At 38.8% G+C, this 15,709-nt stretch overlaps 1 protein-coding gene across 5 annotated transcripts in view; it reads left to right on the forward strand.

The window, feature by feature from the left end:
* The first annotated feature begins 3,175 nt into the window (after positions 1-3,175).
* The window catches only part of CNOT2 (CCR4-NOT transcription complex subunit 2), a 133,510-nt gene continuing 120,976 nt past the window's right edge, over positions 3,176-15,709 (forward strand). For 2 of the 5 annotated variants that reach the window (XM_045465394.1, XM_045465398.1), the window contains exon 1: positions 3,176-3,282. Coding sequence is in view for 2 of the 5 variants with exons in the window: in XM_045465392.1 (XP_045321348.1) it covers positions 3,278-3,282 (5 nt within the window). In the remaining 3 variants the exon portion in view is untranslated. The remainder of the gene's footprint in view (positions 3,283-15,709) is intronic. The other 3 variants (XM_045465392.1, XM_045465397.1, XM_045465395.1) reach the window with 2 other exon arrangements.

Raw genomic sequence — 15,709 nt, forward strand, 5'->3', positions numbered from 1 at the left:
TACTTACTAAAAAAAAAAAAAAATTTTTTTTTAACGTCTATTCACTTTTGAGAGAGTGAACGCAGAGCTTGGGAGGGGCAGAGGGAGAGGGAGACACAGAATAAGAAGCAGGCTCCAGGCTCAGAGTTGCCAACACAGAGCCCAACACAGGACTCCAATTCATGAACCGTTGAGTTCCTGACCTGAGCTGAAGTGGGATGCTCAACCGACTGAGGCACCCAGGTGCCCAGGAGTTTACATATTATGTGAAGGAAACCTTTCAAGACATTTAAAAAAAAAAAAACAAAAAAACAACTTACCTAATCTTGGAAAAGAATCTATTTCATTCATTCAATGGTTTATTTATTCAGTGTTTCATTCATTCAACAGTACTTACCTAATGTATACTATGTATGGGGGATAAAGCAGTGATCAAAATAGATGTAGCCCCTGCCCCCATGGAACTTAAATTTTTAGTGGGGTAAAGGGAAACAGATAACAAACAATAAAGATAATGATAAATTATAAATGCTATTTAAAAATAAATGGGAAAAGGAGATACTTTAAACATGGTGGTGAAGGAAGGCCTGTCAGAGATTCTTTCTTTTTTTAAAGTTCTTATTTATTTGAGAGGGAGAGAGAATGAGAGCGTACAGGGGAGGGGCAGAAAGAGTCCTAAGCACTGACAATGCAGAGCCTGATACAGGGCTCGAACTCAGGAACCATGACATTATGACCTGAGCCCAAAATCAACAGTCGGATGCTTAACATACTGAGCCACCCGTGTGCCTTGATTTCTGAGTTAAGACCTGAAGGATGAGAATGAGTTAGCTACATAGACACCGAGAAAGTACATCCCAGACAGAAAAAAATAATAGTGCAAAAGTACAAAGGTCCTGAGATGGAGTATCAGTTAAAATTAAATTCAGTTGAGAAGAGACCCTAGAGTTTTAAATAAAATAGAAATTTATTTTCTCCTATCCAAATCTAAATGTAGGGGCGCCTGGCTGGCTCAGTCGGTTGAGTATCTGAATCTTTGATTTTCATTCAGGTCATGATCCCAGGGTTGTGGGATCGAGCCCTGCGTCTTTGGAGCCTGCGTGGGATTCTCTCTTCCTCTGCCCCTCTCTTCCACTGGTGCTCACTTGCTCGAACTAAGAAAAAAAAAAAAAAAGGTGCTCTCTGTCTCTCGCTCTAAAACCCCCCCCCCCAAAACAAAAAACCAAACCAAAACAAAACTGAACGTAAAGAGTGCAGGGCTGGTACGGTGCTCCACAAAGGTCTCAAGAACCCAAGCTCCCACCAGTTTAAGATTTCGCCTGCAGCCCACATTGGCAGCTAGACTTCCAGGCCGTCACATCCATATTCCAGGGTGCAGGATATTAAGAGGAAAAGAGACAGAGGACCGGATGTGTACACCAACTGTATTTTAAGGATGGTTCTGAAGGGACGCCACATGACCTTTTTGCTTATACGCCATTGGCCAGACTACCACATGGCTACAGAGAGGCCGGAAAACAGTCTTCATTCTGGACAGCCATGTGTCCATGTCTGTTAGTATGAAAAAAAGGGAGAAATTTTAGGGGACAACTAACAGTCTCTGCTACAGACTGTAAAGAGCTTGGTACGTGACACAAAGAGGAAGCAACGAGAAGGGTGAGGACGGGACGAAGTTGGATTACATGCACTCAGAGGCATATCCAGTCCTAGAACACATCATCTTACACCGAAGAGAATGCTGAAGAGGCAGGAAGGAACTGCTGGGGGCTGGGGAGGAAAGGACTGAAAGAGGGGTTGCTCCTCCTTGAATTTACCTGAAGTAAACAACAGGGAAGTAGAATGTTTAACGAAATGAATAATCAGGCAACACATTTTCTACTGGGAACGTCAGCACCATTCGGAGTTTAACTTAAACCACAGGACGTTTACTAGTATGTCAAAACACCTTGATTCTGTAAACATAACAAAGTCACCTTTTATTTATAACATCCTTATCTTTCTTGCTATTTAAGACAGACACCCTCTGCCCTTCACTGATAAGTTTTAAGTTGGATTACAGGGGTTTTTTTTTTTTTGTAAAGAAAAGGTGATTTTTATAGAAGAAACAAACAAGGGAAGTAGAAATTTTGTTTACTGCAAATGACTTGTACTTTACATTAATAAAGTCTATCACTCAAACACAAAAGAATAACAATTCACTTTATGAAACTACACGATTCCAAAATACACATGCAGAAGCTGTTCTTAAAGTCCAAAAATGTCGAACAGTAACAAAGGGGAAAGCATTTATCGACACACAAAGGAATAGAGGTTATTTCGAAGAACACCAATTTAACTTTGAGTGACAGTTACTTTTCTGAAAAACAAAGACTTCACTCTCCTGAAGTTCCCATCAAAGCCACCGTAATTTCAAACGGTATTGCTCACAGCCCAGCCGGTCACTCAAGCTTACATGGGGACTGGGGGGAGCAGGAGCGAAAGAAAGTGCCATAAATCTAACTCGGCTAGCGCAAGCTCATTCAATAGAGCTTTAAAAACTTGCTCCCCAATATGCTCCCTCCCATCAAGTTAAAAAAAAAAAGACAGAAAAAGGAAGGGTGATGAGTAGAAAATACCAACGGTTTCGGCGGAGGGGAACTCACTTCTCAGGAGGTGATGGTGACGTGCTGCTGGTCCCTGGAAGTGCGTGCACGAACACCGCAGTTTGCGGGGGCTGAGGGAGGAAAACAAGACAACGATCAGTTTTGCTTCAGGTGGTGGGAGTCGGGGGTGGGGTGGGTGTGGGGGCCGTTCCAGGCGGACGGACGTGGGAGGGGCGTGGTGTCCGACACGAACACAAACACAAACACGCTCCGCGTCCCCAGGCAGGGCGGGCTGACGCCACCTCACCATTCCCCGCCCCTGGACCCCGGGGCCCGCCTCGGACCCAGGGCCCGTGCCCAGTGCAGCGCGACCCGGTCTCAGGGGACCTGCAGCGGCCGCAGAGGCCCTGCTCTCTATAACGGCCGCGAAGAAGCGACGAGACTCCCCGTGAGTCGGTGGAAGACATGCTGAAAGCCGCGGGGAAGAAGGTGAGGGAGTGAAGCGCCTCTCCCCACCCTTTCTCGAACGCGCGGGAAGCCGCCTACCCACCCCCAACCCTGTCCGGTCGGCAATCGCCGCTCCCACCTTCCGCCGCCGCTTTGAGTGAAGCCGGAACGACGGGGGTCACGGCGGGGGTCAGAGGGTAAAGGTCTTGCTCCCAGCAGCCTCCGCGGTGGATACGTCGCCATCTTGGATCCGCGGGACAAGAAAATTCATGCGGTGAGTTTTTGGCAAATTTTCGGAAGTCTGGCAGCGGGGTGCGCGGCGGGGGCGGCGGATTCGGGGCCCCCTCAAGGCCGGGGAATGCCTCGGGGCCGGTCCGGCCGCGTCCGGGGTCCGCGGGCAGCGTCCTGGCCCGCCGCTTCCCGTTGCTTTTGTCTCGGCTCCAATCGAGAGAGGGAGAGCGGAGCGGGCGGGGAGGGGGGGGTGGCGGCGGTGGAGGAGGGAGGGGGTGTGTATGGGGAGGGTGGTGGACGGGACGTAAAGCGTCGCTGTACTTGGGTGGCTGCAGCGGCAGCCCTGGATCCTAGCTAGGCCCGGTCCCTTCGGCGGGCGCTGAGGCTTCCTTTAGAGCTCCCGCCAGCGCGGAGGAGCCACCGCCGCCGCGCTGCTTCCTGGGGAAGAAGAGAAGGCGGCTGCGGTGGTGGCCAAGGAGCCCGGGTCCGCTTTAGATGGGGCTGCCGCGTTCCCAGCAGCTGCCGCGGTCTCTGGCTGTTCACATTTTCTGAGTACACCCACATCACCTGCAACTTGTGTGTGTGTGTGTGTGTGTGTGTATATGTGTGTGTAATAGATCGGGGGGGGGGCGGGACATTGGACTGGCTAACGGGCCTCAGGAGCCCCCAGGCCTTGGGATACCAAAGGGTATGGTTGGTGGAAGGAGGAGTGCAACTGTGATGCTTCTTCTGCCACCGCACCGGGAGGGTGAACCTTCAGTGGTGTGATAGAGAGTGAGACGGGATAGTCCTGGGGCGGCGGAGGAACCTGAGACGCTTCTGTTTGTGAAGTTGCCAGTTCTAGGTTTCTACTTCCGCCGGGGCCTCTCCACCTTGTGCTGTCTTGGGTCTAACTTAAAAGTTTCACGGAAGAAATGAGTGGGGTTGAAAGAGGCCCACCTAGTTTTTTGTTGAGGCTCTGCTGTCCATCTAGAAGAGAAAGCCTCAAACTCCTGTTTTCAGCGAATGCGAATTCTAGTTTTCGTTTATAAAAACACTTCCAAGGTTTTAGAATTTGCATTTATACCATAGCCTGTGGATATGGCATTACCACCACAAAAGTCTTACATACGGGTACCACCCTCTCGGAAGGAACCTAAACATCAACTTCCCTTGAATCCTAAGAGGAGGCCTTCACTTTTCAACATCGATAAGACCGAATGCAATTCATTCTGTTTCATTTTCATAGAACTCTTGGTCAGAGAATCTTAACTCCTTTCTTAATCTTCTGGACCGTTTATAATAATTAAGTACATTCATATCAACCCTTACATTCTTGGCGAAATAATAGAAAGTACTGAGTTAAAATCTGTTCACGAGGGAGGCCATACTTGAATTTAGAGTTAACAATTGAACACATTTCTTCCTGTTAGTCTTGGCATTGGGAATTTCTAAACCTCTAGAATCGTTAGGTGTTACTTTTGATTTGCCTTTAGGAATAACATAAGTGGAAATATAAAGTATGGGGGCGTTGAATAGAAATTTCAGAGTATCTGTTTACATGGGTATAAGTTGAATTGTTTAGAAATAATTAGTATATTTGACAAGTTATTTCTCAAACGTCAGTGAACACATCTTTTGCAATTTTGCAAGATAACTGTATCTCAGAGTTAAAGGGTTGATTCAGAATCACAGAGGACTGAAATGGATAAAACATCTAAAGATGTCTACATTCAGATATTTTAGTTGAAACACTACTTAATGGACCAAGATCGTTAATAAGCTTTGTATGTTGAACTCCTCTTTAGTTTGTAACTCTTATATTAATTTTAAAGGAAAAATAACAATACATACGTAAAAAAGACAAAACTGTTCACTTTGACTTTGTAAAATTCTCATTTAATTTTAAAAAGGTATTTTTTTCATTTTTTCCCTAGGGGCTTGAATTGCAGTTACTTCTGTGCATACTTTGTAGTTTAGACAGGAATCGAGAAACTCACACTTTCTACATCCTGATTAATGTTGTATAAATAAAAATAAATTATTGTAAGCAGAACCCTTTTATTCTAAGTATACTGCATAGAGATATCTGTAACCTAATCTGATGCTCTTGGGGAATGAGAACTGCCTGTATGTCAAAGCAGGCAACAGCCTTCAAATACAGCCTTTAAAAAATTTTCAGTTTCTGTAATACTTCCGTTTTAAAGTAAATTTGTGTGGTGGAAAAAAATAGGACAGAATGCAAGAGTGTATTTATATCTCCTTCGTTTGAGAAGTACTTGATCTTGAAGATAAAATAAAACTCAGAATGATACTCTTCCCCAAGAGAGCTAATTACCTATGTTTTTACTTAATAATTTTGGGTGTTTAATTTACTTTTTCATTTTCTGGAGATGCTTTACACTTAGTTTTAACCTGAAATTTTTCTTTGTTCAAAAGTAAATAAGTACTTCAGATTTATGAGTAGATTTCATTACAAGTGCTTCTAACCTAGTTTTGGTTTTTATTTCTTCAATAGATAATGGTATTAAAGGTACTTGTATCTTGAAAGACTCTTAGAGAATTTTTCACAACCTATGGGAAATTATAGTTTTGCTCTGTATAGTGACAAATTTGCTTCATAAAATTTTCTTATACTGTAGAAAAGTAGAGGCATACTTTACTTCTATATATGAAATATGAATAGACCTCAATAGACTAGTAAAAATAAGTTCATTTGTTTTTTACTCCTTAAGAGCAGTGATAAATAGTATTTTTAAATTAACCTGAAATTTTTACCGGTACAAGGTTTGTTCTATTATTACATATTTAAAAACAAAACTTTCCCTGTGCTTGCTTGAATAGGCATTGAGGACAGCTTATGCAAATGTGATACAGTCTTAGGAAAAGATACTACTAAATAAGATTTTGTTTGTTGCCTAGACCTCTGGTAGATTTTGTAACACAAAGAAGCAAAAGAAACCAAGGTACTAGGTAGGGCAGTTTTACAGAGTTAATGTGAGCTGCACTATAATTTTTGAATATAATTACATACAATATTGATATCAAGGAAGGGATCTAGTGCTATGATAGGAATCATTTTGGTTGATGATACAGGTGATGGTTCCTCCTTACTAAGGTTAATTTCTACCTGTGATGCTTAAACAGGAATTTCATTGTGACTTTCACTAGATATTTTGAATAAGCTTTAACATTGATGTCTGTTATAGAGAGTCTGCCTTTGAAAAGAAATAGAATGGACATTAGGGTTTTCACTTTTTAAAATTACAATTTTTACCTTGATTTTTACCTTGATTTTACAAAGAGAAATTTCAGTTTTTACCTGATTTTTAACCTTTCCACATTCTAAATACTGTATATATTTTTTCTTCTTGCTTTAGTTTTTCTGTTTGGCATCCTTTTTTGAACTCTTAAAATTCCTGTCTATGACAGGTCATGCTCATATGGCTTGTTCATTTATTTACTTTGTCTATACTGTTAGGGATAACCTGGAAAAATAGTTCCTATTATGTTTTTCTAACAGCTTGTTCTCTGAGATGTAGATGCACATCTCTTGGCATATCACTTGGAGGTACACTCAATTATGAAGTAATAAAATGGCTTAAGTGGGTTTTTTTTTTTGATAATATAGCTTATTATAATATGGAAATATAAAATAAGTTATGTAGGAAAAAATTTCCCTTTTCTGGACATATTTGATGTATATGCTTACACTTGGGATCTATTTAGATGTAGGTAGGTATTTTGGACAACTGTATTTGCTACTTACCCTGAAAGCTTTTGTTTTTGTTTTTTTGCTTTCATATATGTTTATGTGGGTGGGTAGGGGTACTTTTACTACCACGTCTCTGTTTGACAAACTTCTTATTCGTCAAAACTCTACTGTAGTGTCATTTTTTAAATGAAACTTTTCCTGAGCCCCCAAATCCTTTTGTTGTGCTGCTTTTAGTCTTTAAGCTTATATAATTAAAAGTGTCATGCTGCATTGTAACCTACTGTCCATCCCTACCATCTACCATAACCTCCAGTGGACCTTAAGCACCTTCCTACCTAAGAGGTAGGGTTATGTCTTTATGTTTGCATTTCTAGTACCTTCTGTAGTGCATAGTACTTAGTAGGTTGTCAGTAAAGGTTATCAGTAAACTGAACTGGTGCCAGATTGTCATTTGACTCCATGCTTTCAGGGTACTGTTTCCCAGTCCATAGACCAGAAATACTGTATTGGAAAAGGGGATGGGAAGAAGAACATCCTGTATTATTTTGCTTCCTTGAATTTTTTTTCCTATAGTTTTGCATCCTAATTACCTATGGGAGGCTAGATAACTAGCTTCTTAGAGAAATGTACGTGGAGTAAGTGTAGGAAAGGGAAGGATAGTAATAAAGTGCCTCTGGTGACGTATTTCTGTATTTTTTGCTGTATTTTGTATGGCTAAGGTCACTGGTTAAAAGATATTTTGAGTAGACAGTCCCAGACCTATGATGGTTAATTTTACAATTTTTTGATGTTATGATGATACAAAAGTGATACTCATTCAACAGAAACTGTACTTCAAATTTTGATATTTTTTTCTCTAGGCCAGCAATTTTCTGTACAATACTCTGTCGTGATACTGGGCAGAGGCAGCCACTCACAGCTCCCAGTTAGCCATGCTATCATAAGGGTGAATAAACAGTACACCTGAAACCATTCTGTCTCCATATAACCATTTTTTTCACTTTCAGTACAATATTCAATAGATTGCATGAGATTTTCAGTACATTTAAAAGAGGCTTTGTGGTATTTTGTCCAAGTGTAGGCTAATACCGTGTTCTGAGCACATTTAACTTAGGCTAGACTAAGCTACAGCATTCAGTAGGTTATATATTAAATACATTTTCAGCATAACAATATTTTCAGCTTAGGATGGGTTTATCAGGATGTAACGCCATCATTAGTTGAAGAGGATCTGTATTTTTATTTACACAGTAATATATACTTAACCATTGCTTAACCAGGAACTCCTATTGGATTTGGGCTTTTTGAAGTTAGATTCTGTCACCCTGCTCCCCCCCCCCCCCGCCCTTCCCCCAACCCTTTTTTACTCCTAATGCTTGTCCCAAAGCTTAGGAGTTCTTCAGTTCAAATACCATTCTCCTTATGAAAATTAGTTAAGATGACTTAATGTAGTCTAAAACCTTTAGTTCTGAAACTAATTTTCATGGTGACTAATTCCAATTGAAATTGGGAACTAACTGTGGTCTTTATTGGTCTATCTTGTTTTCAACATTTTGCAGCAGAAATGTTAATGTATTTGGATATTTATGCTGTCTATGCCACTCTGGGAGGTATTTGGTCATAAATGATACATATACTGTTTTATCTTTTTAAAACCTGAAAAATTCCAACTCTGAGAAACAGCCTTAGAGGGTTTGAATAAGAGATTGTACACTTGTTTTGTGTCCATTTTTTGAGATGTAAAAATCAAAGCAGAGTAAATGGTACTCTTGAATTACATTTAGTGGAGGTGCTAACATTTGACTTAAAATTTTAGAAATCTTTTTTTATGTTTCATTTGCTGTATATTTGCCACAGAGTTTTTAATGATTGAAAACTGAAGATACAGAGAGAGGGTATATATTTTTTAAAAGATAATTTGATCCAGTACTCAGGACAACAGTCCTTTCTCTGCTTTTACTGAATTGAAATGTCTTTCCTTATACTGAAAGTAGATGAGAGTCACACTTAGTAATTTTTTACTCTGCCAAGGAATGATAAAATAAGCAAGAGAAAATTATATGTCCTGGCAGTTTAGGTAACAATGACTAGACTTGCTTTTTTCCAAACATATCAATATGCCATTTTTCCATTTATGTATTTGGATGTTGAAACATAACTCCATTTTGTATCCACATCCTGACAGAATGTAATGATTGATTATGTAATACAATGTGTTTGGGAGAGGAACATTTGGTTTTGTGTCATATTTGGCAGGAATGTGTTTTTGTGTTACTTTTTACATTGTAAATTATGTTTATCCTTCAAATTTTGTATTTAATTTTCTCTTTGTAAAAGTTTTTGTGAGATTGGTATCATAACAGTATTCAATAATTAATGCCATTCAAAGGACCTGATTCCTTTTGACTTAATTTTATTGCTTAATATTTTAAAAAGTGGTTTACAGCTTGCAAAGCACTTTCATATACATTATCTCAAGTTTGTATATGCATACGTACATATATATATATGTATACATACGTACATATGTATTTATAATCTCTATACCCATTGTGGGGCTCAGATTCACAACCCCAAGATCAAGAGTTGTGTGCGCTTCCAACTGAACCAGCCAGGCGACCCCATTATCTCAATTTTACATGGTTGTCATTTTGATGTTTACTTTTTAAATAAGTTATATATATTGGTTAACCTTTTTTTTTTTTTGAGAGAGTGAGCGGGTGATGTACAGAGGATGAGGGAGAGAGAATTTTTTTTTAATGTTTGTTCATTTTTGAGAGAGACACAAAGTGCGAATAGTGGGGGGCAGGGCAGAGAGAGAGAGGGAGACACAGAATCTGAAGCAGGCTCCAGGCCCCGAGCGGTCAGCACAGAGCCTGATGCAGGGGTTGAACCCATGAATCATGAGATCATAACCTGAGCCGAAGTTGACTGCCCAAGCCCAACCGACTGGGTCTGAGCCACCCAGGCGCGCCCCCTGGGGAGAGAGAATCTTAAGCAGGCTCCACACCCAGATTGGAGCCTGAAGCCGGAAGCAGGGCTCCTCAATCCCACAACTGATCCCGTGACCGGGAGAGCATTACCTGAGCCAAAATAGGGTCTAGAAGCCCAACTGACTGAGCCACCCAGGCGCCCCTTAAATAAGGTTATATTTTAATATTAATATAAAGATAGAACAATCAAGCTGTTTTGATTAGTATTAAAATTAGTAATTGGGAATTATAAAGACCATTTTATTCTTAGACTGGACACAGCATCTAATATATTTCTCAATGTTACTCTAGCTTAATTTATCAAATTAAGTATGTATAAGTGGAAGGTTTATTTTTGTTTTTAATTGGTCATCTTGCAGATTTAGGGTAATATAGGAATTTGAAAGAGAAGTAGGAAATTTTTTGTTTTAAGCTTGACTTTGGCAAAATAAAACAGCTCACATTTTTAAGCATTATAATCATATTTATCAAGAAATGCCAAAGCTTTAAATAATACTGTGTTATAATAAGAGTAGGTAATTTTGTATCACACTGATGCCACATTTTATAAATTTATTTATTGCACATTTATTTTGCAAGGACATAATGTGCTGAGCAGATATGTCTTGAGCTTTGCCTTGATTTACTAGGGCAAAAAATAGTGCTTTGGGGTGTAGTTTTTTTTTTTTTTTTTATGTTTGTTTATTTTGAGAGAGAGAACACAAGCAAGGGAGGGGCAGGAGAGGGAGAGACAGAGAGAGAATCCCAGCCAGGCTCTGTGCTGTAGGCGCGGAGCTGGATGCAGGGCTCAAACCCACAAACCAGGAGGTTACGATGTGAGCTGAAATCAAGAGTCAGACTCTCAACCTACTGAGCCACCCAGGCACCCCAGGGGGAGTTTTTATAATTTTATTTGAGTGAGCATGTCCGTCCTTAAGAGTAGAAAAAAATTAGACCTATAACCTTTTTTCTAATTTGTGTCCACTTAACGAGAAATGTGGATATATTCGTAGACCTTTCAACCCAAGCTTTGATGTCTATAGCAAAACCATTAAATCTGGCAGCAGAAACAGCCTCCAAAGTGTTTAAATTCGATGTAAAATGTACTTTTTCTTTTTAAGTTTGTTTATTTTGGGAGAGAGAATACGAGCCAGTGAGGGGCAGAGAGAGGGAAAGAGAGAATCCCAAGCAGGTTCCACACTGTCAGAACTGGATGAGGGACTCGGACTCAAGAACCGTGAGATCATGACCTGAGCTGAAATCAAGAGTCAGACGCTTAATGGGCTGAGCCACCCAAGGGCCCCATTTTTTAAAAAATTTTATTTATTTGTGCCGGGGGTGGGGGCGGGGGGGGGGTTGGGAGGGGCAAGCGGGAGAGGGGTAGAGAGAGGGAGACAACAGAATCTGAAGCAGGCTCCTGGCTCCAAGCTATTAGCACAGAGCCTGACATTGAGCTCGAGCCCATGAACCATGAGATCATGACCTGAGCCAGAGTCAGATGCCCCTTCAAATGTACTTTTGTATTCTTTGTGTGTATATATCACATATCCTAAATAAACATATATATATATATATAAATATCACATATATTTATATCACACACACACATATCACATATCCTAAATAAACATATATATATATATATAAATATCACATATCCTAAATAAACATATATATATATATATATAAATATCACATATACTTATATCACACACACATATATCACATATCCTAAATAAACATATATATATATATCACATATCCTAAATAAACATATATATATATAAATATCACATATATTTTTATCACACACACATATATCACATATCCTAAATAAACATATATATATATATAAATATCACATATCCTAAATAAACATATATATATATATATAAAACAATTGTAGTCCAGTGCTTCAGGGAATCTGACCTTTGCCTACTCTTTAAGTATTTCAGAGCATAGTTTGAAAACCACTGGACTTGATCTCTAAAGTCACTTCCAACCTAAAATTCAGCATTCTTAGAAAGTCAAGAATTTTTATCTCTTTGCAGACACAGAATTCATAGAATTTACTTGTTTTTGAGTAACATTTGGATAAAAATTATTTAAGTTTAAATTTCAGGTTCTAGTGATTGAATGTTAGCATCGTAGATATTTTGTAGATAAATTCTTTAATAATTTGAGTGTTTATTCTCTTCTAGACATTGCTGTAGCTCTGGGTATGTATGGTAGTGAACAAGACAAGTTTCTGCCTTAATGGAGCTAACATCTTAGAGGGGGAGACAGAAAATAAAAAGGTAAATAATTTCAGATAGTAGTAATTGTGATAAAGAGAATAAAGAGGTTAGATAAGGGTATAGCAATTGATTAGGGATGAAAGAAGGGGACCAATTTAAGTAGAGTGATAAAGGAAGGTCTTTTTGTCTGGAGGTAACATTTGAACAGTAGCTAAAAATAAGGGAAAGCCATTAAAAAATTTAAGTGATTGGTTTCCCAGGCAGAAAGAACAGAGGGCCCAAGATGGGGTCAAGTTTTGCTTTTTTCCTGATAACCAGAAATTTCGTAAACAGTTACTTAGTGCCTTCAGCATAAATAGGGATAAACCCTAAAGGGAAAAAGATGATTAAGATGGTCTTTGTTTTTCAACCATGAAAATGTTGTGGTGGACCCAATAATTTGTATTAAATTTTATAGCAAGCTATAGGGAAAGAGGGATTATTTTTTATTAAGAGGCCATGGTAATGTTTTCTGGATTAGGTGGAATTGGGAGTCTGTCTATATTAGTGGAAAATTATAAAGAGGAAGAAATTTTAAACTTTCTTTGTATTAGCATAGAAAAATGCTTTAAGAGTTTTCAGTTTTGCAAGGTTGTACCTAGTATATTTTTCTTAGAAATTCATTAGTAATGGTTTTCATGTTTAATCAGATTTTCTTGTATGGTTCAGTACACTGCCATGCACTGTTGTAAGTGCTACTGAGTAATTCAAGTTCATTTTTTATGGTGCATGTTGTGGATACAAGTTAGAATAGAGTAACATTATTTGAGGGAATTAATCAAAGAGGAGATAATTTGATTTGGGTTCTGAAGGGTGATTTGGGGTTCTCTAGGTGGGATAGGGTACACAGCATTGCGAATACAGAAAGCCTGGGAGAATATGAGGATTTGGAGAATGGCACAGTAACCTCAGGAGAAGTTGGATGAAGGAATGAACTTTTTACATGATGGGGAATAATTTACCATTTTTTTTAAAACAATGCTCTTGATAATCAGATTTGTGCTTTAGGGGGGCATTGTAGGTTTCACAGTCAAATTATAATTAAAATTACGATTTGATGGTGTGAAATTTTTGAAGGAATATATTTTCTTCAGTAGAAAAATTGAGTATTTTGAATTCATACTGGCAGGATTTTTTATTAGGAACCATACGACTGAATGGGGTGCCTGGGTGGCTCAGTCTGTTGGGCATCTGATTCTTCATTTCTTCGGCTCAGGTCATGATCTCACAGCTGTGAGATTGAGCCCTGCCTGGGGCTCCACACTGGGCATGGAGCCTACCTAAGATTCTCTCTGTCTTTCCCTCTGCTCCTCTCCCCAGCTTGCACACACCCTCTCTAACCTAAACTAAAAAAAAACAAAAAAAACAAAAAAAACAACAACACACCAGAAAAACAAAACAGAACTGTATGAAACTCTTTTAAGTTTCTACCAGAGAACTTTTTATATATATAAGCCAATACATATAAGCCAAAAGTTAAAAGTTTTAGTGGATGAAATTTGTTATATGTGTTTTAGGGCAAAGTTTAAATGTTATTTGACATTATTTGCAGGCATGAGATTTAACATTACTTAGATAAATTAGAATAAACCAAAACTTCTGAATTAGTGATATAATTATTCATAGGAGCGGATACCTATACAGGTATCGCCTGCTTTTCAAAAGTTTACGTTATGCCTCTTTGCTTTTATGAGATACTTATGTTAGTACCTGTTTTCCCTAACAGAAAGATGAGGGTTTTTGCTCTATGAAAAAAGGTAGAAAATGAAAGTCGTATTTAGTGTTTGTTTTATAATGAGTCTCTCAGTGTGTACTGGAGCAGCAAGAGGAACCGCAAGAAGTATAGTTCCTTCTTGGGAACTGCACTTAGCATCTCAGCATCAAGCCGCCGTAGTTTTGAACTGTGTCTGTGGGCATCTGTGCTTTATCTTAAATTTATTTTCTGCATTGGTTAGCAAGAGGTGTCCTAAGGTTTCAGCAAAGCCTGAGAAAAGTTTTTTGGGAGTCTGTGGGAATGTTCAAAACATTTTCCATATTGGGGCATCTGGGTGGCTCGAGTTGGTTAAGCATCCGACTTCTGCTCACGTCATGATCTCATGGTTTGTGAGTTCAGGCCCCACATCAGGCTGTCAATGCAGAGCTCACTTTGCATCCTCTGTCCCCTTCTCTCTCTGCCTCTCCCCCTTTTGAGTGCATGCATGTGCTCTCGCTCACTCTCTCAAAAAGAAATAAACATTAAAAGAAATTTTTCCATATAAGTCAATGGTAATTGCTTCGTTTTACTAAAAGGTTTCATAGAAATGCTTTACTTTTGAACAGTGGAGAAACCTGTATTATGTTACTACAAGTGCTTATTTTACAATGCTTAGATGTGTGTTTGTGTAATTCAAAATATTACATGTGACAGTTATGCACTTATTTTAGATTGTTGGCATTATTTACTAATTCTGAAATGCAGGGGGGACAAAAGCCCAAATGTGTGTTTTCAAATGGAAAGAATTAATTCCTTAAGAATGCAGTTTGAGCAAATTAATACTTTGATAGTATGCATCATATGTCATTTTTCTGTAGGGGAAGTTAATGGATTTCCATTGTGACTTGTAGCTGCCCAAGTTGCCTAATTGTCTGTTGAGTTCATTTTTGGCTGAATAAGATGGAACTGATTATAACTCCTATTAAATTGTGCTGGAATTTTACATGATCACCATTCTATCTCTTTTAATTAGTTCTGTAACTTATCCTCCCTAAACTTCAGTTTTCTCATTTGAAAAAATGTGGATAGGTAGATTAGATGTAAGGGATAAAGGCTCTTGTGGGTTTTTTTGTTTTTGCTTTTGTTTTTTGTAGGGGGTTGCTATGTAAAGATGAGATTCTGTGGCAAATGAGAATTAGCCACAGTTTTTTCAGAGTGCATTATGCTCTTTTCTGTATCAAATTTGTAAACGTAAACAAGGAAGATGCAGTTTTGTTCCTAAGAGTCTATGTATGTTTTTCCTGCCAGGAATTTTGCTTAGATGTGTTAAGTATTTTGTGTAGTATTTTGAGTAACATAAATACATCTTAACATTGCTCTGTCTGAAGCTCTTGGCGTGGTATATGGCATATAATAGGTAGGCGTTTGGTAATTCCTTTGATAAACGGGTAGATCTAATAGAACGTTAGTTTAGGGCTCAGACTTGTGTCTACCACTTACAACCTGAATTATGTCAAGTTACCTATAGCAAGTTTCTTCTCTTTGCCTCAGTTTCTATATCTTTAAAATGAATCAAGTGTATTAGGATCACGTAGAACATCTGACAGATTTATAAAGATATTGGTTTATATCTCTTTCCTTTTTTGCAGAGTAAATATTCCAGAATCTTGGAGGAAATTCAGAGGGAATACTTAACATAGAAGTTACAATTTATTTTCTGAAAGTTGAGAAAGTCAGGTCATTTATTTACCTTTGAGTATGTGCTCACCTTTAACAGAGAGAATACATTGTATTGGAAAGACTACCACACTTGGATTCAGAAAATGGTTCCAGTC

This window comes from Leopardus geoffroyi, chromosome B4 (genome assembly GCF_018350155.1).
Source record: "Leopardus geoffroyi isolate Oge1 chromosome B4, O.geoffroyi_Oge1_pat1.0, whole genome shotgun sequence".
Taxonomy (NCBI): Eukaryota; Metazoa; Chordata; class Mammalia; order Carnivora; family Felidae; genus Leopardus; species Leopardus geoffroyi.